The sequence below is a fragment of the Cololabis saira genome, chromosome 24 (assembly GCF_033807715.1).
Source record: "Cololabis saira isolate AMF1-May2022 chromosome 24, fColSai1.1, whole genome shotgun sequence".
NCBI classification, from domain to species: Eukaryota; Metazoa; Chordata; class Actinopteri; order Beloniformes; family Belonidae; genus Cololabis; species Cololabis saira.
The window spans coordinates 4,702,291-4,724,486 of NC_084610.1; the positions used below are offsets into that span (position 1 = coordinate 4,702,291).

At 43.2% G+C, this 22,196-nt stretch overlaps 1 protein-coding gene across 5 annotated transcripts in view; it reads right to left on the reverse strand.

Moving 5' to 3' along the window:
* LOC133425368 (nck-associated protein 5-like) overlaps window positions 1-22,196 on the reverse strand; it is a 204,052-nt gene that overhangs the window by 63,376 nt on the left and 118,480 nt on the right. For 4 of the 5 annotated variants that reach the window (XM_061716190.1, XM_061716193.1, XM_061716191.1 and 1 more), the window contains one exon: window positions 7,681-7,814. In XM_061716190.1, the coding sequence (XP_061572174.1) occupies window positions 7,681-7,814 (134 nt within the window). Of the gene's footprint in view, window positions 1-537; window positions 750-7,680; window positions 7,815-22,196 lie in introns of those variants that run through there. The other variant, XM_061716195.1, reaches the window with a different exon arrangement.

The following is a 22,196-nucleotide window of genomic DNA, read 5'->3' on the forward strand; positions in this document are numbered from 1 at the left end:
CTTCCATACGTGCACACGTCGGTTCTCACATAATGAGTAATGCACAGAAAGCATAGCGGATCTATAAATCCCTTGATGGCCCGACATCGTCTGCTGCCGTTAGTCCTGGTGCAAGTCTCCCGTATCCTGTCATGAAAAGCGCCCTTTCAAAACGGGAATGATTCAAAGAGAGGAGCAACACGTCTGCTGCTGACACCTCTGGTTTTGACGATGGGCACACGGCTGAAGAGTTATTTATTCCCAATTAACTTGAGAAAACTGTTTTACCTCGGATGGCTTGCCACACAAAAAAAAGAGCATTGGTATCCATCAGAAATTCCTCCACGAGCATCTATATACCAATCTCTCCGTAAGGGTTTTGCCCGTTTGAATTTTTGAAGGTGAACTATATCAACAACAAGTGCAGGAAAGACTGTAATAGGGTCTTTAAATGGGTATGCATAAAAAGAAGAACAACATAGAGTGGAAATGACAACAAAGACTTAAAGAAGTTGGCCCTTTGGATTAATAAAGTGAAGCTGCAGCTCTGCTCATTACCTTAAAACTGCCTCTCTCATCTTTAAGCCAGACACGGGGCCCCCGCTGGCCTCCACGTGCTCGTCTGCTCACCGCTGGTCATCCTCAATGCGGACAAGGCCTCCAAGTGTCCTTGCAGGAAAGGCATCCAAAAAGCCCCTAATGGTTTCTATTTTTGTGGTCACAGTTCATTTGCTGCCCTCACTTGCTGAGGTTTGCCGCCGGGTCCCCATCTTCCCTCTCCAGCGGTCTCTGCTGTCCCGGCTCTTAAATCTCAGAGTTGTGGGACGTCCAGGGTGGGCCGAGGAGGCTGCTGAGGCGCCCACTAATCCGCTGCAGTTTAACGACAGCAGGCCCTGCAAGTGGTGGGGAAGCCTTGGGGGGTTGACCAAAGTCAGGAGGGGCTGGACATGTGACCCGCAACAGTAACTGCTTGGGGGGAGGGTGTTTGTGTGCCAGCACTACTGGATGCAATGTGAACACTTTTGTTTGAAACTAAGTCCCCGTTTGGTTATGGTACGACAACTTTCAGATGAAAAGTTCAGAGTTCCCGTCTTAAGTGTTAGAAACGCACATAAAAACGGTTTTGTGTGACTTCCGCTGTTTCGTCACGTCTCTCCATCTCACAAGGAGCTTAGAAAGAACCCTTGTTGCTAAAGTATAAATTAGACTTTAATTCGTTGAACAGATTTGAAACATAAACCCCACTAATTTGACATCTTTTTGCCGCAGCGTTTGCCGAGCTTTTACTGCTGAAACGGGCCGGGCCTGAATTCCCTCCCATCCCTCCAACGGTCATGATTCAAAGCCAAACTCCAATTAATTAGCAATACGCAAATCAATTGCTGCCTGGGGTCAAACAGATCCGGGGTCTATTTAAAAGATTGGACGTCCACTTAACATGATTTGCGGGTGTTATCTGGAAAGACACATTGATGAACTAAGGTTTCTATTCCCCTAATGCATGACAAATAACACGGTTAAATCAATGAGGAGATAAGAACGAGGGTCTCCCAGAGTACACCGGACGGAGACTCCAGCGCCCGCTGGACGACGTGCATGTAAAGCAGTGCATGCGCATGTCTGTGGCCGGTGTACGCTAAAGCTGATAACTGAAACAGCAGGAGGCACGAGTGGGGCAAAGGTTCATGGGAAGACAGTTGTCGGTAAGCATCCCAGGACCTGAGCTATCTTTTTCACCTCCCTTTTCAGTTTACTGGCTTGTAAAATTGCTAATTAAAGTGACCACACTGATGTCCCATCTGCCAGGAGGGCCGGACGCCGCAGATTACTGGCTACTATGTAAGCATGTTAATCCAGTGAGGGGCCAGGTAGCAGTGAACGATACGCACTAGTTCATTCTGATAAGCCCTCAGCATCGCTTAAACAAAGATTAAGGATGTTGACAGAAGCAGAGGCTGAAATCCTGTTAGGCTGCCGGTGTGGAGGAGGAAGCGGATCCTGCGTCTCCACAACCAATAGAGAGGGAGCCGCTCATGTTTCCTTTGGAAACGAAAAAACACCAATCGTGCTTTAATGTGCATTAAGTTTACAAAAATCAAACGTAACCATGACGGTCCGTGTACTTCGCGGCCATCCGTTTTTGGACAAACAGCGAGTGGAAAACTCTTTTCTCTATTTCCTATTCGTTTCCAATGGGGGGGGGGTATGTTAGAGTTCAGTTTATGTTATTGATTGGACGCTGCTTTTTTTTGGACGTTGCAGCTGAACGGACTGTCACAACATCACTGCAGTTTCATGACGGAGTGAAGACAGATTACAGATTAAACTCATGTTTCACTCCCAGGTTTCATATTTGATTTATTTTCTGTTTCAACATTAAAAAAATCTAAAACTGTTAATTTTCAATCTGATGAACAAAAGAACCAGAAACAACTTTCTTCATTTATTACTGCGCATGTGCAGTCCCCCCATTTGTCCAATCCTTGTTTTCAGTATCCTTGGAAACGAATAGGAAATAGAGAAAAGAGTTTTCCACTCGCTGTTTTAATTCCCAATTTCGATTTTCAAACACATCAATGAAATCGGATAACGGATAACGGATGATGGATAACAACCCGTTTTCCGTCTTTTATTATCAAAACAAAAGATGGGAAACGGATTATTTTGGATTATTTCTCTATTTTTATTTTGTCATTTCAAGACAAAAAACGGATGGCCGCGAAGTACACGGACCCATGACACCCAAACACCAGAGGTTCTCGCCTAATACTCGACAGGGGTCACATGTGTCCCAAACTTCACAAACTGGGTTGTGATGTTGCTGTGAGTGCCAAGCGTGGCCCAAAGGTCAAGAGATAATGAAAAGTTTGGCCATGTCTGACAGCTACGGGGCTGAGTTTATGCACTCACGCTCAGCTTGAGATAATCCTGTCACTCAAAGTCAATTGTAGGCTAGCGTTTGCTGCAGAGAGGGGCAGAGAAGGGCCAAGTCACGGTGTGCAAGAACCGCTGAGAACCTTCTCTCTGATGAGAAAATGAAATTTCTATCTATATCACTGAACTTCATTCTCGCTTTAGTAGCTGTCGGACGCTCAATGAGACCCATTCATCTGGGCCACCCCTTCCATGCCCAACAGATTCATCAGTCTCCCGGAGACCTGCGGAGAACCCAATCAGGGATAAGCTTTGTACACCCCCCTCCAAATGGAATTGCTGCACTTTTTCTTGCCCTGGCTTCAACACATCGACTCTGCGTCATCTCTAGAGTCCCTCTCCTGGGAAGGAGTGCACTGTACGCACTGACATCATTGCATTTCCTTGTCATCACTTTGGAAAGTCAGACAGTAGGACCACCGACTAAACCCAACAGCAAGATGTAGACAGGTGCAGCCAACTACCTTGGATATTAAAAAAAAAAACTGGTTCAGACAGTTTTACGCAGGATTCTGCAATGATTTATGCACCTACGTCAGAAAGGCTGGACAAACTGGAAACAGCTCATAACTGATGATATCGTTAGCTGCATCTCGTATGGCCTTCCCCTGACAAGAAAAAAACTAGAAAATGAGCTGAAAATATCATCACTCCTGTCAAAAACTGCAACAGGACTCCTCAGAAAAGCATGAAACGTTCAGCTGCATCCAGCGGCCCCCCGCCCCGAACCGTAAACTAAATGTGCTGCGGGTAGCACCATTCAGAGGCATCGATGGAAACTTTTAAATACGTGATAAATCTTTGTAACGGCTCTTAAATATTTCATTCCTTCCCCCCCTGATGGGGACTCTGCCCTCATCTTTACTATAACACTGGGACCATTAAAACGTATGGGATTTTCTCCACCAACTTAATGAGAAGATAAGCAGTCAATGTGAAATCCTGCATAAGTAAAGCACTGAATGCCTATCGCCTAATTATGGCATCAACCCGGCTCCAACTCTTGATTTGCTGTCACACTTGAGCAGCTGTGCAGTGAAGGACAAGCTCATGAAGCAGAGGTTACCAAAGTTATGAGAGGAGCACCGTTACAGCACTCGCTGGCTTATAAGTTCTCTTTTCCGAAGCACAAGTAATGAATCGGCTGATCTCTGTTGATGACGAGGTCACGTTTTCAAGAGGGAAATCATTAAAGTCGTCTGAGGAAGTGGCAAGGACAATAAAATAAGGAAAGAGAGGAAGCCGGGATGAGATTTTGAAGGTTGAAGCTGGCTTTTCTTGATTCTTGCATACACCTGATTGGAAAAGCTTACATCTTTACACAACTATATAAAGAAAAAGAAAATAATTTACCTCAAGTATATGAATCTGTTGTGATGTCTCAGAAAAAGATGCTTCTTTTGATTTTCTTTTTATATTTATGAAAAGTTATCACTCCATCAATGACGTAAAGCTGTTGCAGCTCAGATTCAACCAGACACACCATGACGCCACCACCACCATGCTTCACTGATAGGAGATTCAGATGCTGGAACGAAGAGTGTTCCTTCGTGTAAACTTAATGCCGTTGATGAAAAATGTCATTTTAATTTTAATGCCAAGTGTTAATTAAGACCAAACTTTAATATAACTATACCATTTACAGCATATATGTGTCTAATTTCTTTAACTTGCTTCTGTTTATGTTCCTTTAGGACTGAAAGGTCATATTTGAGTAAAAACAACAGATCTAAAAGATTTGCAAAAGTCCTGAGATTTTGCTTTAGATTTTGTTAAAAAAAATATTTATATTTAATATTTATGTGTTGAAGTTCATAACCTGGAATTCAGATTTTTCCTCTCTGAAAACGTCTATTTTGGCCTCATTGCTCATCATGATGATCAGATTTTGTCATAATCTGTAGAGCATACTTTTTCTTTAAGTGGGTTTTCATTATTTCCTTTGAAGTCATATGTGTTCAGAAATATAGAAAACAAATATCAAAAAGGACACTAGCTGTCCAACACTGCTGCATCGTGTCTGATTGTTACTAAAACAGTATAAATCAAAAGCACAAAAGAGTCGCAGGTTCTGGAAATTACAGAAAACGTTTAGGCCTCTGCTTTGTAAAACATCCAACAGACTTAAATTACAAGGCTTTAACACAACTCAAAAGATCGTCCTTGATGGTGCAGATGCTCGAGCGGCTTTTAAAAGCTAAGTGACTCGTAGGGGTGGAAATAAAACAAAACCATTACTGAGTGATCAGGCATGTTTCTCTGCTGATTACAATTCCTTGCAGATGGTTTGTGGAAGACTTTGATGGTTTCCACTTTAGTGGCAGAAAAAAAAGGGGGGAAGGTTACCATGTAAAAGCTTCATCTACACACAGAACTGCTGGCCCATGTGTTGATCTGGGACTGGGTTGCAGGGCATGAGCTTGAGGAGAGCTCTATAATCTCAGTAAGTCGTTGGTCTGCAAAAAAGGTCCCCTTCCAATGGGACAAGACCCAAAAAAACCTAAACTAACTCCCCAAATAATCAAATACTGAGTCCTTTTGATGTGGAGAAGCAATGAGTTGAGTTCCCCAGTAATCCAGGAGTTTTTATGTGCTATTAGAACCTGCTGAGGTGAGTCGCAGGACAAAATGCAATTCAAAATACATAATGATGAATAATGAATACCGTAGATGACCAAATAGTCGCCCGCGCGCAAATACGCGCCTGTGCTCTAATAGCCGCCGGGGGTCCGAGCCCATTTGGCATAATAAACGCCGGTTCAATTAAACGCCCGGGCGACTACCGGTAATAACCTGGTAATAACACTGTATTTGCATTGTATTGTGTACAGTATCGTTCATACTGCTCTGATCAGCTCCGTGTGTCGCCGTTACACAGACAAACGTGCGTCCTGCCCACCCGATCAAAGGTTATGGGGATTCTTTATTATTTATAATTTTATTTTTTTATATATTAAAATCCCAAAATATCTGTACCGTTTCTGATGGTGTGTGACCTGCGAATCATTTTTAGACACAACAAAGAACGCGTACGTTGTGTCTCGGCGGAGGAACCCGGCGTCCCAGCAAAGTGAGAAGAGAAAAAAGAGTTCAGCAGACAGCGCACACACTGAAGGCCGATTTATGGTTCCGCGTTACACCAACGCAGAGCCTACGGCATATGGTACGCCGTAAGGCTGATTTATGGTTCCACGTTACACCAACGCAGAGCCTACGGCGTAGGGTACGCGGCGACACGCACCGTACGTGGAAATGCGGTCTTTTTTTTGCTATTAAAACATGATTTGTAATGTGAATTTGCAACACTTAAACTACAAATAATAGTTTTTGACGTGACATCAGAGATTGTGCATGCTCTCTGTGAAAGGATGAGTCCAATCGGGTCGCAGCTGCTTCAACTGTGATTCCTTCACGAGGAGCGACCAGGATTTCAAACACGCTTGATTTTCTTGCAACCTCACGATTCGTGATCGGGAGCTCGTCGTGAGGTGTTGTGTTGTGTACAGTGTGTACAATTTTAGTTCCAGTGGTACTATGGTGATCTCATATGTTCTTTGTAAGTAATGGTCTGGTGCTGCTCATTGCAAAAATAAATTGTAGCCTGGTGCAAATACCCGCCTGGTTCTTATAAACGCCTGGGGTCCAAGTGGATTTAGCATATTAAACGCCCGGGCTACTAAATGGTCATCTACGGTAACCACAAGGCCAGTCTGTTCTTTATGTTCTTTGAATGTAATTAGTACATCCATATGATGTGGGAATGTCCAGGTGTTAACTCCTTTTGGCGGCAAGTTGTAGATAAGTTATCTGCGATAGTTGACCTTCATATACCTTGTCTTCCTAATATTATACTGTTAAACGATGACTCTTCTATCACTCTAGATAGAATTGAGAAGAAAATATTATTTCGTGGACTAACAGCAGCTAAGAAAATTCTAGTCATGAGATGGAAAACTCCAAATGTTTTGAATATATGTCACTGGTTTCCATTATTTTTGGATGTACTGTCTTTGGAACTATCAATTGTGCGATTACGCGGCGCAGCAAAAGAAACTGTAGATGCCTTATCTAAGGCGGTGCAGGAAGCACGTTCTCTTTTATAAAAATGAGTTAGATGTAATTGTAATGTGTATTTTTTTTTTCTATTTTTTGTTGATGCTTGTTTTGTTTTTTCATATAAGGATTGTCTTTCATGTAGTATTTAAGTTAAGTCTGATAAAGCTTGAATGTATTTTGTCAAGACAAGAAAGGAGGAGGGTGGGTGAGGGCGGGGAGATCAGTGCAGTCATATCGGGGTGGATTCAGTGCACATTATACTTGCTGAGCATCCTCTTTTGATAAATTTTATACTGTTACAAGTATATGTTTGAAATGTTGATGCTCTTCTTGAATATTTTTTGAAATATTTTTTTTCTTTCATTGTTATCCTACCTCGCATGGGCTAAAATTATTTTGAAAATCAATAAAAAGTTGGTCATAAAAAAAAAAAAAAAAAAAAAAAACAACGATGGAGTCCTGAAGGAACCTCGCTCAGATTAGGGATAACAAGTGCACCCTTAAAGTGATCCTAGGGGAAGTTTGGTGAGCATTTGGTGTCTGGTCTTTGCTCACGACAAAACCTGAGGAAGATACATGGGGCCGGCCTCCTGTGGACCCATTACCTGGGTCATTTTCAACAACCCTGATCATCAAGACATCTCACAACACACAATGTAACAAGTTAACGAGGGCCTTCCATACGGTCAGATCCAGCGCAGGTGTTTGTACCTGGAGAACTGCTGCTGCAGCGAAACCATCTGCGCTCGTCCCAGCTCGGACTCCTCGGTCACCTCCCGGAGACGCTTCTCGCTCTCCAGTCGCAGGCGTCGCTCTTCCTCTAGCTCGTGGATCAACTTTTCTCGCTGCGGGGACACAGAAACACGAGTAGGAATGGTTACGTCTCAGCAGCATGCAGCCGGACAGCTAAAAAACGATTATCCTTGAGTCCCCCTGCCATATTTATGGCCGTGAACATGTCGTGTTCTGTGGACCAGGCGTGATCCCTGACCCTCCTCTGAGACAGGTAAGTGAAAACAGGATGTTTCAGCGCCGTGATGGCCAAAACATCTGTGATAAAAGGCTCGGCGGACATCTTTTTACACACTGTGCGTGTAAAGACATACAATAAAGACATTTTCGCTGGCAAATTGGGTTTGCTTGTGGTAGTTTGTGCAAGTTCCACCTCATTCTGCCTCTGCGACAAAGCACCCACTAAATGTCAAACAGCATCTCTTCAAAGTTTAGCTGCTTGGCTTCTTTTCTATTAATCATCCTCTGCATGTTTCATTTAACTTTGTCACGCTGTTGCTCGGTAACTTTGCAATGATCTTATTTATGAGTAAATATGACCTTGTGTGATCCAGCCATTGATTTGCTTTTAATCACAGAGCGAGACCAGAACAGAAAGAGGCAGTTGGTTCAATTCTTTTCCAACTAAATTGCTAAACTGAAGCTCAATAACTTACAGAACCACCATAGATGTACATTAATAGCCATGTGAGGCTTTTACACTGCATTTTTAATGAACTGAGGCTCCGTTTGGTGCGAGTTAACCTTGCAACACCTCTGAAGAACAAAGTTTTATTTGATCTTTTTCTCCCCTTCAGAGAAAAATCACAAAATGAAAGTATTTTTTTACTCTTTAATTGTATTCCAGTTTTTCTAACCGCTTTGGCTACTGACTCAAAAAAAAACCAAGTGTAAATGATCCTCATCTGAGATCCAAAATTTAGCACAACAGGCCTGTTTATTTATTTTGACAAAGTTGCAGAAAGGCTCCTACCAGCGAGGTTGTAAGTTTCAGCTGACTAAGCAAATAATAGACGATTATTGTTTTAGCCTCGCAGTTATTCCATCAAGCCCGGGATCTCCGCTGCTGACTGTTTATGACAAAGCGCTTTGCTTTGCCATGCAGAAAATTGGAGGGATCAACAATCAAACTGTCAAACTTTTCCAGGAATATTAGCTGAAAATACAAGACTGTATAATAGTATTTGAAGCAAAAAAAATATGCTTCTTTTGCAAACTCGTGTGAAGTCTTGTGAAGTCTCTACCCCTGATCCATCATTGAAAAGTCAGGACTTTTACTGTCCTTTAAGACCTGAGATGTTTTCTGAAAACAAAAAAAATAATAATAATTTGTTGGAGTGGATCTGTGGAATGGGTTGGGTGATGGGTTGAAGCAATGTACAAATATAAATCAATTTAAAAAACGGTACTAAAAGGAAGTTCTGGGAACTTATTTGATTGAGGAGGAGTTATGGTAAGGAAAGATTGTGTTTGTTAGCTGGTTAGGTGCAAAGGCACAACCAATTGGAAAATCTGTAGCCTAATAGGTAAATTAGCAGCTATTTATTATAAGAAATCAGATAAGATAAGAAATCCTTTAATAGTCCCACAAAGGGGAAATTTGCAGATTACAGCAGTAAAGGGGATATTGCAAAAAACAGAGGCATCAATAGAAATAGTACTAATAGTTATGTTTAATTTATAATAGAGGTAACAAAGGGGCAGGGTTAAATAAGTTTTACTTCTAGCTGCTCCTTTTCGGACATTGTTTTTTTTTCTCTGTTTGTATTACGTTTTTGTTGCTTTTTTTCTGTATGTTTTGAATTTGTTTAAAAATTTTATATTTTTTTCCTTATGTGTTCGAAATAAACCATTCAATCAACCAATCAACCAATCATCCAACCAATCAATCAATCAATCAATCAATCAATCAATCAGCAGCAGTGCTCAGGATTTAGTGACACCTAGTGGCTGAATTTAAGATTACAACTAAATCTCTCCCTAGATCCCTAGACCGGATCAGGATCTGTATTGGACTGTTTTCAGACCTTGTATTAGCATTGGCTACAAGGGATGAGACTTTTCTTGAATGCATTTTAATACCAGGTCTGAATGGAGTCTCAACGCCCGAGTATCAAAATCTCTTGGAACCACAAATCAATGCCACAGGAATCCTTTAATGCCATTCTTTTAACAGGCAAACCTGGCAATACAGTGTCTATCCTTCAAAAAAACCCCAACCATTCATTGGAAACCTTGTTAGTTACTTTTGACTACAAGCCGAACAACAAACGGAAATAAAAAACAATTCAAAAGAAATAAGTGAAAGGTCGTCCGCCACATCTCCAACCTCTTTACAAGTAGGGGTTAAGTCAGGCCGGGCCTCTCCTGGGCTCCGTCATCTTTGCATATCTTCAAGGATATATGCTCCAACACCATTCCCATGGTTTAAAGTTTTCCACGACTGCCTGCATCCACCCATAACTCTTGACTTGGCCCCTCCTTCCTGAGTCTACCGGCAGCTGTGTGCAGCTCCCTCAAGTCCTCGGGGCTCTCAGCGAGAGTGGAGAAACAACAAATCAAACCTTATTTCCCTATTGATTCACACTGGTTATGTTTTAAAAGCACACAAGTACCAGTCGACAACGCTGCTCTCCTCAGACAATCCCTTAATGGCTTCCCTGGGCAGATCGACAGCCTCAGTCACTTGTCATTCAGTCCTATTAGAGACGGACAGCCGGGTGGAAACAGCAGGAAAGAAAAGAACGGCGGTATAAGAGCACGCGTGGTGCTGATATTCATCCGAAACAATGTTGAGACTTTACAAGACTGTAAAGTAAGCTGCAATGTCAGGACATTGGTGGTTTGAGCACAGTCTCAGTTTATACCACAGATGGACGGACTTGAGATGTCACGCTCAACCATCCCCATTCATTAGAACAGAGTCACTCTTGTACCACGGCAGATCTACGCGCCATCATGAGGGCAGAAACGGTATCGCTGCTTAACGTCTGTCTGTAAAGCTGAACGGCTAGAGTGTTGTGGCCCTAAACAAAGTGACAGGGCTGTTCTACAGGACTGTCTCAGAAAATTAGAATATTGTGATTTTCTGTAATGCAATTACAAAAACAAAAATGTCATACATTCTGGATTCATTACAAATCAACTGAAATATTGCAAGCCTTTTATTATTTTAATATTGCTGATCATTGCTTACAGCTTAAGAAAACTCAAATATCCTATCTCAAAAAATTAGAATATTCTGGGAATCTTAATCTTAAACTGTAAGCCATAATCAGCAATATTAAAATAATAAAAGGCTTGCAATATTTCAGTTGATTTGTAATGAATCCAGAATGTAAGACATTTTTGTTTTTTTAATTGCATTACAGAAAATAAAGAACTTTATCACAATATTCTAATTTTCTGAGACAGTCCTGTACATTGGACGTTTTCGACCAGGTAATCAGTTCAAACATCCTAAGATTAACTCTTCAACACAGGAAATAAATAAATAAATAAATAAAATGTGACCCTTTTAAACAAATGAAATGATCTTCCATCCTCTTAGAATATTGGTTTAACTGGGATGATTTCTACCAAGGGCAGAGATACCCAGACACCCAACAATGTCTGCTCCCGAATATGTTTTCTTTGGCCTTGAGGTACGACATTGACTCAAGGCGAGCGCGCAAGCTCATAAAAGTTCTGGATATCCCCCAATAGGTCTCCCAAAACATTACACACATTAATCATGACCGTAACTCTCCAAATGAAGTCAAAGGAGCGAGAGACCAGCGACCTCATCGGCGTTACTGGTCTCGCGGAGGCGGTAGAGCTTCAGAGTCGATTCCCTCACTCACAAATGCACCTCTCCATCCCGATCCTCACTCTTGTGGAGTGTGAGACCACCAAGTCGCTTTTCACAGACAAGCACGATGAGGACATCTAGTGGTGGAGCCAGAATACAGGAGGTATAGATGGAAACATCCCCCACAACACGAGGCTTCTTTATCCATAGAGGTGCACCATAAAACCAACTTGCATAAAAAGACAACTGGAAAGTGTTGTAACTTGGATATTAACTTGACTGCAAGCACTAAACGGCCATTATTCATTATACTGCGACTTCTGCCACAAAGGCAGACGATAACAGGCAGTGGGGCAGAATATTAAACCCATGTCACCGTTAAAAGCAGCTCTGCTTCTCGCTGTGGCTATAAAAAGTCATGGTTAGTATGTGGGGCTCCTCTCTGCACACGAAGGGGCTCCTCTTGTTGGGGTGGGGGGTAATGGATGCCGTAAATCCAGTCAAACTGGGGCATAAAGAAGTACCTCCCCCAGACAGAAGCACAAAACGACGACTCTTTGGCTTTTTTTTCTTCGAGGGTGCAAAAGAAAAAAGAAAAAGAAACAAAGCAGCAAACGTTTTCTAGTCCCCGAGAAGAATAGGGTTTTAATGGAAGATAAAAAAATTGAAAAGTCAGTAATTTTGATTGCAGCCAGGGTTCTTTTATTTGCTCCAACACATGACGTGCAGGGTTTTGTTCTGCAAGTTGGCCTGGATTTATTTCACAAAAATTGCAGTAGCCTCAATCTTGATTTTTGCAGGCCACAAACGCCCCGGGCATAAACTGCCGACCCCCGTGTGTCTGCTCACACACTCTTGCCAGCAGCCTCAATAACAGCACGGGATTTATAGTCTACGCTGTAGTAAAAGCTCTCTATTGCTTTTGTTTCAATATATAATTTGAGCAATTTTACGAGGCCAGAAGCCGTTAAATCAAACATCACCATATCTTCATGTGGCCAGTTTTTCTTGGTTGAAATGTTTATTGTTTGCAGCACCGTTTTCTTGCAGCTAATTGAAAGCACATTCTGTAACGAGCTGCACTGCAGTTACACCCCCTTTAGAAATGCCATGGGAAGATATCTCAGAGTCAACAGTGGGATGGGATGAGTTGAAAACACGCTCGGTGACGCTCTGTGAGAACATTTATTTTAGTTAATCCAACCATTCAGGAAGATAATCCTCTTTCTTGACTGACTGCTGAGGTGTAATGCCGATGTCGGCCTCTAGAGGGCAACATGCTGCTGGAATAAACCCAGAGTGGAGGCAGGACTGAGCCAGCTCCATCAAACAATACTCTGGTAAGGAAAGAAAAAAAAGCAAATGGAAAAAGGCGAGAGTAATCTATAAAATGGCCCAGGCAGGGTTTTACAGCGACTTGCTGAATCGTATATCTGAAGAAACCCGAATTGGCTGTTTCAGGATTAAAGTTGACCTCTGTCACTGTCAAGGCTTTCTTTATTTCCTGGCCAACACAAAAGGTTTCCATCTTGGTAAAAATGAATTTATCGCCACCAACACGTGAGGCTTCCTTGAGGATTAAAAAAAGCAATGAGATGGTGTTGATTTCAAAACCAAACATGTCATAAAATAGATGAAAGGCCATAGGACTGAACTGTCTGTGGTGCTGTTTTAGATCTACAATCATATTAGTTGTACCGGAGTCCAGAATGAGGCTCGTCTTCGTAATTGGACAACATTAGATGGTAATGGTATTCATCCAGGCTGAATTACTAGAAGACTGGAAGCCCCCTGGTGCCCTCCAAGATCCACCAAGGACTCTAAATTAATTAGAGCCCTCTGCCTCTTCTTGTTGTTCCTGCGGTGCCGTCTGCTATAAAAGGCTGCCTCTATCAGGTTAAGTGCATGTGTACAGTGTGTAGAGCCATAAGTCTGTCTCCCAAGTCTCGCTCGGCTCCTGCAGGACGGCCTTCTGTAACTGTACGTGTGTGTGTGTGTTTGTGTCCATGCAGGGTTTGGGGTACAGTTTGCAGGACTTAATAGTCTCTTTATTACGCAGAAATCCCCCCACCCCGCCTCGGTTGGAGCTTTTTGGCTAATCAAAGGGCCGGGAGCGGATCTGGGGCTCGCTGCTAAAGCAAACATCAGGGACACAATGCAGCACGCAGGTTCTTCATTCATAAATAAAACATGCCACAAGGCTGCTTCTGTGTGTGTGTGTGTGTGTGCGTTTTATAGTAAGACTCGGTTCAGATGAAAGTGTAACATGAGGAGGATTTGGCCTCCGAGCCGGAGCACTGTGTGACACGCCAGGTCACACTCACTAAAGACAAATTAAAGGCGATCATTAAGATGAAAGTGCGCCAGCCCAAATGGAAGAAAAAAAAAAAACCCTTACATCAAAACAGAGGACAAAAATAATTAAGAAGACAAAGTCAGTACCATACCAACCCAATAGAACTCATCTGATCAGATGAGTTCTGTTGGGGTTGTATTTGTCTTCAGCAAATACAACCTCATAAGCCTCCTAACGAGACCTTACAGGACATAAAATAAATAATAATGTGGGAAATCCTAAGTACCCCCATGACTCAATAACTACAAGACGGTAGTAACTACTGAAAACAAAATCTCCGGTTACAGTTACCATGGCAACTTAAGCACTAGGGGAGTTTTTACCTGCCATTGTTTATGTAATAATTGCTCAGGGGTCATGTTCTGGGTCTCTGGAAAGCGTCTAGAAACAACATCTGTTGTATTAAACGCTATACAAATAAAATTGAATTGAATTGAATTAAGCACATGCGTTGTTTTAAAGATTTGGTCATGTGTCAAAACTCTTCACTGAAGTCCAACTGTAAAACGCATTATCAGATGCTTTGCCACAATTGTGCACAAACAAGCCATGGATTCATATCGTGGTTAAAACTTTGTTGATTAAAAGTTTTTTTTGGCGATTAATGTCTGTAAATTAGTTTTTTTTAGTCTAAATTGCAGGTTCACAGGTAATAATCACATGGAAATGAAGCATAAGAGTGAAGAGACCCGACAAGAGTAAATCATCTCCATGGTTACCCGTGGACTCTCCCAGACTATCCCAGACGTGGACGCAGTCGTCCAAAATGCCAAAAGCCAAGACGCGATTAAAAGCTGAAAGTCAACGACATACTGTAGGCTTATGACCCCCCCCACCAAAAAAAACCTGTACATTTGTACGGAAAATTGCAATCGACTCTTTTTTGGCGTCTTGCACCTTCGATCACTTCCACACTTGAGCAGGCCGGATGTGGCCCCTTGAGCAGCGCAAAGAAACTTTCAATCCCGTTTCGAAATCACTAACTTTTTATTTATATTCGCACGGAATACTTACATATTTACTGATTTTGTTCTGCAAAAACATTTCTGTACTTTCTGAAAAGATGAGGTTTTGTAGTTGCTTGGGATCAATAATTAAGTCTTTAATTTGCTTTGTAAAGAAAAACTCATTGGACTCTGATGGTTTAATAAGCAATAAATGAAAACATTGATTTGCTGTAGAGAAAAAGACTCTCTAAACAGTTTTAGTCAGTAAAAGTCAGAGTGCTGTGTCCCGCAGGGCTCCATCAATTCAATTATCATGGAGAGCCACTGCATTAGAGAGCTCCACTTCTCCATCAGACCGCCGCCGGCACTATAGCAAATAATACACACACCCCAGGAATATGCTAAATCATGAGTGGCCCATTTATCAATGCCAAGGGAGCTCCCCCCACCCCACCCACGCACGCCGACTCTCCCACACAAATAGGCAGCGGTGACTACGTGAAAGAGCCGGTGTGGAGATGCGATTTGGGCCCGGCTGTCAGCGTCCGTCAAGCCTCTCCTGGAGAGAGGAGGAGGGGGACGGGGGGACGGGTCAGACCATCTCGGCCCTCGCCCCTGTCCGGGGCTGATAAGGCAAATGTGGAGAGATGGCACCTGAGTCCCTGACGGGTCCCCGGACCTCCACGCTGTCACGTATCCTGAACACAGCTGTCACCGAGACTCCATGGAGGTCCCTCAGCGAGGGAGGTCCATGAGCTCTCCCAGGCCCTTCTCTTTGTCTTTTAACGCTCACAACCCCTCCAAATGATATTTTATCAGCTGAAAGCACACCTTAGAGCAGGAGATATCAGCCTTTTAATCGCAGTTCACAGTAATAAATCACTGTCAAAGCATCACACTCTGGTGTCGGTACGAGCTCATTAAACCAACATCAGCCAGGACGCCCGTCCGTCCGGCTTCCTGTCCGTCCACCTTTGGCTACACAGGAACAACACCAGCTCCTTCTGAGTTTCCCCCCCAAATATCAATTAAATACATGCCCCAACCAGTTCTTCTTCTACGGAAGAGTATTAGGGCCAGGCAAGAGAAAAAAAATTTGAGAGTGGAAGATTTTTTTTTATTGTGCACTTCGAGAAAAAATATGAAATGTCGAGAAAAAAGTCGAAATTTCGCCTTTTTTCTCAACATTTCGACTTTTTTTCTCTCGACATTTCGACTTTATTCACGAAATTTCGACTTTTTTCTCAACATTTCGACTTTTTTTTCAACATTTCGACTTTATTCACGAAATTTTGAATTTTTTCTCAACATTTCGACTTTTTTCTCGACATTTTGACTTTTTTCTTAAAATTTCGACTTTTTTCTCGACATTTCGACTTTGCATAATGAAAAAAAAATCTTCCTCCTCTAAAATACTATTTTTTTTTTCTCCTGCCTGGCCCTAATACTGTTCCGTATTCTTCACACTTTACTTTGCCAAACGAAACCTTTTGAATAACGTATTCCCCTCCTCGCCTATGGTGGCACTGCATCAACAATTACTGAAGAAAACGAGAAACAACCAAGAAGAAAACTCACTTATTTATTGGTTAATTTGGCTCCACTTACTTTGCAAACGTCATTGTTTTTGTGAGTATTTAGCAGGAATTGTGATGTGCTTTAAACTCGCCCTCAATCCACGTCTGACCGCGAGATATTTCTCCCCGGTATCCCCCTTGCACAGATGTTTGTTAAGGTTGTGTTTACCCATAATGCCCACTTCCTGCGTTTGGTTCACTTGTAGCTGTACCTACGTTTGTAGAGTTCGATTGCATTCACACCTGCCCAAACGAACCAGACTTCAGGAGCTGGCGAGCTGTTGAACAGGAAAGGCAAAGCTGTGTGATTGAAAAGGTTTTCTACTGCGTGTTTCTGGGCTTTTTGATCAAAGGTTGTCTCAGACATCTCATTAAAACCTAAGAATGTCGTCTCAGGTATTACATGTGTCATTCAACTTCATTTTCAACATGAAGTCCTCCTGAAAATCTGTTTTTTTTAAATGACTAACTAGCACAATTATCCATTTTGAGGCGAAAACAATCCCCTCAGTGTTTCGCATGTATGTTTTCTTCGACCGTGAAGGAATTAAACGCTGCAATCAGCCCAAGCGTCCAGGAAAATAGCTGTGCGGGACCTGCTGTGTGTGCGCGGCTCATCAAGCTCAGCTATCACACAGCATCCACAAAACCCAAAGAAAAATAAAGCCCGTTTTTCCTCAAAGCCAGACCGTTTATTTTCACATGTTGTTTAGACAGCCGTTTCCAGCGCTCGTAATCTGAAATTCCCTTTAAAAAAAAGGAGGGGGGGAGCACGCACCCCCCCCTCAGCGGAGCAGGCGGCGCTGCCTTTACGAGCCGGCACGCAGCCTCAGGAAACCCTGCATCCTGGCGCTGATGAACTCAAGATTGAGCTTCGGAGTGGCATCAAAAGGACGAGTGGGAGGCCGAGTGCGGCCCCGCCGCGAGCCACGCCCTCGGGTCAGGGTGCGAGGAATTCCAGAGCCAACCTACAGCGGCGACGGGCCAGGCTTGACCATCCACGTTTACAGGGAAATCCACTGTTGTTCAAGGCTGGTAACAACGCCTCTCCTGTGGCCGCTTTGGGCTGAAATATTTAGAGCCTAATTACTGATTGCCTCGCAAATTATTTAAAAGATTTCATGCAATTCCCCCAAATGATCCATAACAGCTCTACTTCAGCACTGCCAGTAGCCATCGCGTTAAACACCGGGAGACCCAATTAAAGCGAACGCTCCTCAGTAAACCGTGCCGGTAATACATTTTCATTTACACTGACGGATGCAGAACAGCGCAAGCGAGACTCGAGCTTTACCATTGCACAATCGTAAAAATGCCTGGCGCATTCTTTTCCTGCACAATGCTCTGGTCCCAGTGCCCCGGTGGGGCGACTCAGCAGAAACGCCTCGCACAGGAAGGCCATGGGTGGCTCTCCGCGCCTCTGATCAAGTTACACAGAAGATGGATGTAGAGAGTTCAAGGAAGGGAGCGGAGAGGTGTCGGATACGCCGCTCCAGCAGTCTGGTGGGTTTTAATCTGCCTCTCTACGTTAGTCCCTTGGCAGGCGAAGACAGGGGTTTGGGGGAAGGAGTGGGCATGGAAGCCGGCGTTTTGGTTTGCGGGGGTCTTAGCTGGGCACTTTCCACCGGCAGCACTTTGACAATTATCTCCTTGATGCAGCAGTCTCGTTTTCATTTCTGCTGAAGAGCCATTCCTGAGCTGCGAAGCCTGCAAGGAATGCCAGGGAGAGCGAGTCCAAGGGGAGTCCAACGGGGATAATCCCAATTCAAATGGAGCTTAGTGATACCCCCCCCCCTCCCTTTTCTTCCTCCATGGCCGCCTTACCCTCCTCCTGTCTGGCACAGATAACTCATCCCTCTCCAGACTCTGTGCATGCGCAGAAAGCCATTCCCATTCTCACCAAAGGCATAATTAGCATGTCATCCACTCATGCGACTGAGCTCGGGCCCTTCAGTGGAGCCTCGCAGCGTGGAGAAGGAGTTTATTTTCCTTTGACTGCCTTGAGGTCGGACGGTGCGAGGTTACTGTCACAGGAGGAGGCGTTGAGGTGCACAGGTGGCACCTTGAGCTGCGGACACTCCGACACAATTGAATTATGAGTACGTTTGTAGATTTGTAGAAAACAGGTGGCCCGACTGGAAACCTGTCAAAGGTGACCCATAACCCCGGAAAAGATTGAAGCATGTTCATAATATAATGGATGGATATGCATGACAGGATCAAGGGGACTCTGGTTCAGAGCTACAAATAACTTTGCTCTTACTTTTGATGTCTAATGCTCTTTACCAAGCTCTTCTAGGTGTTACATTACACATGCAGGTCAGTTAATGCCACTGAGTTGAGGTCATTGGAAGGCTAGCTGCTTATATGCATTAAGTTTAACTTTTTATACACATATTTTTAAGTTTTAACCTGCAAGATACTTTAAAAAACACCGGTTTTGTGCAATACAACGATATGGGATGTCTCCCTGACGTCCACTGAAGCAGCGAACGTGCGACTAAACCATCTACACCCATGTGTATGACTTTTTAATTGCTTTTTCCTGTGGTTTAAAAGAATTTTTAGCGACGTTCCTCTCGAGATGCCGATCCTGATTCATGACGTTACTCTAAACGGGCCGTTTCCTTCAGGTAAACGAGCTGAGTGAAAGTACAGGGAGGTTTTCCTGGAGTGGAAATGAAGTCGTGCTCTTGCAGTGCAGGACTTGGGATATTTGTTTAAAAAGATGCAAGAGAATGGTGATTATGTGTTGGGAAGTGCAGAACCCAAGTGCAGGAGATCAGAGTTAACACCAGGTGCCAAGCATTGTTATCCTCCCAGAAACCTTCCCTAACGGTATCACATCCCAACATTTAAACAAATGTGCAGGAGCTTTCTCACTGCAAATCAGGATGCTACATATTTGATTCATGTGAACACAAGTAACCAATGCACTAGCTGCACCATACTGACTGAGGAGCAGTTAGCTATTCATTGAATCCAGGAGCAGGGTCGTGTTTAAAATCATATTTTCTTGTATTAATTTATCATTTTGTGATTAAAGAGCCACATTAACTTTGAGTGGCGTGACCTCAGGCGCTGCTTTGTCGCGGCGGGAGCGTTGTTGTATCAAAAGTTGGGGAGATTTCAACTTTCACTTGATTAGAAGCGTCAGCCAATGGCTACGCAGGTAATGCCAGCCAATTAAATCACGGGGCAGTTGCAAAGTCAGTTGCAGTTTATTTGTGCAGCGAAAAGGAGGAGAGATGATTGGTGGAAGCACCACCCATAGAGCGTTAAAAAGCTGTGTAAGCGTCCCGCCATCATTTGAGGTGACAAACTCTTTGTTTGGAGTTGAACATTTTTCGTACACTGCAGATCGTACGGAGGCTACTGTGATGTCACAGATCCGGATCCAAGAAAAAATTATAGTTTCCTTGTCAAACTTGACCGATTTTACATCAGTCTTCATTCGCTGCCAATTGACAACAATTTCACAAAAGGCGCATTGCGTAGAAGGAGGTGGAGTTAAGATGCTGACTCCACCCCTTAAAAACTGCTGCTATAAACACAGCTGTATTCTTTGCTATTTCCACCAAAACATTTCACAGACTTCTCATTACGACTTTAGAAAATAGCGTCTACTTTAAAAAAAAAATAAAAAATGTTCCCCTTAGAAGAAAAATCCCTAGTCATAATTCTAGGAGAAGACAACAATTAGCAATCCATTAAACTGATTTCCTCAGCTCCTTCTTCTTTTTTTATGTTGATTAGCAGTTTAAATCAGTCAACTCCGACTTTTTATGGCACCGTGGTAATCTGCTAACTTTAGCAACAGAGAGGCTGATAACGTTGACAGTTGTTTGTGTGAAAGAGCTAAACTTAGCGACCTCGCTCCACTTGACCACTTTCCCGTTGGCGGCTCGCTGTCGTTTTTATGACACGTGATGTACGGCCGCAGCCTTGACCTACAATGCTCATTGTATTGTCAGCCGTACATCACGTATTTTCTTCTTTTCATGTGGCAGCCGACATACCAGCGGAGCGGGTGACTTATCTGCCGGGTCAGTTGAGTTCATGTTTTTTTTTCTCCTCCTCTTGTTTAGTCCAAATTAACTGAATTACAACTGTTAAAGTAACCTTAGAGTTCAAGCCTATTGTTTGATATCTGGCAGCGATCGCTTGGACTGGGAAAGCGTTCCATGCATCCACTTTGTTGCTCGACCTGCATGACTGGGGCAAGAGGACGCGCTCAGAGGTTAAAAAGGACTGTGACTTCCTCGCCGTGGAAACAATGGCCACGTCTGTCTGCGCTCATCTGCTTTTACGCCGAATTAGTGGAGACTGGATTCACATTTTAAGCGTCCACTGGAAAGGAGCCCTTTAAACCCTTTAAACGCCTCTGAACAGATATGGAGTTACAGCCAACTCCGATCTTAATGACGGCGAGGATCTGTTGACTTTTGGTGAGCGATACCCTGGATCCCAGCCCAGATCTCACATCGACCTCGTGGTTTGACCTCCTCAGCGGAGCGGAGAGGCGTGATGAGAAAAAAAACAAGCCTTTTCACCTCCCAGGATCAATAGAGAATCCCACAAAGCAGCGTGAAGGTCTGGGGAGAGGATGGGCCCTGGTGTGCTGTTGCTGTAGGCCGGCTGCCATACGGGGGATCAGAGGCGTTACCGGGGCGAAGCCAAACAGCTGCGACTGCGGTTGCAGCTCCGATCAGCTGAGCTCTGCCTCGCCGCACGGTTCAGCTCTGCACCGTCTGACCCGCCCGACTCGCACGCATGAGAGGAGGAAGATAAGCACCCGCCTCCACCTCTCGCCCTCCGCTGTCTGCTTTCAGCACTCGTCTTAAACGAGAGGACGGCAAATCAGCACTTTTCTTCTAAGATCAGACCCATGCAGAATTAGAAAGCGAGCGGATTTAACTCCAGCTGCTGCGTTATACAAGCAGCCTTCCTCACGGAAAACGTTACGTTTATTCAGTTTATCAGTAGTATTCATTCTAAACCGATGAGTATAGAGATGGGACTTTTCCAATTAAATATCGTTAACAGAGGCTGATACTGACTCGTTGGATATCAGAACTAAGACGTCAGCAGCTCTTTGATTTCACACATTTGACAACTTTTGCATTGCACTGCAAAATCTTACCAGGAATATTTGTCTTATTTCTAGTTAAAATTTCTTTTTTAAGTCAAAAAATCTCATTACACTTAAAACAAGAGTCATTACCAGAAAAATAACTTGTTATTTGACAATTTTCACCTGTTTCAAGTAAATTTTCACTTGAAATAAGTAGAAAAATCTGCCAGTGGGACAAGATTTATCTTGCAAAAAAATCAAGCAAAAAAATCTTGTTCCACTGGCAGATTTTTCTACTTATTTTAAGGGAAAATCTACTTGAAACAGGTGAAAATTGTTGTTTTTTACAGTGATGAGTCTTGTTTTAAGTGTAATGAGATTTTTTTTTACTAAAAATGAGACATTTTAACTAGAAATAAGACAAATGTTAAGATGTTGAGTTTTTGCAGTGTGTTTCATTGATCTCTCTTGTCCTGACAACACACACGTACGGCATTAAAGGTTACACATCTCACACCAGCAGGAACGGCTCTGCTTGGCTCACCAGCCCGCTATGTTCAAGGGAGAGGAGCAGCTGAAAGATGTTTGTTGCTGTAAATGTTTTGCAGTTGGGTTTATTTTCAGTCTTTTATCAGATGCTGTGGTCGACTGCAGCCTCGTGTATCCTTGCATGTAAACACCAACATTAAGA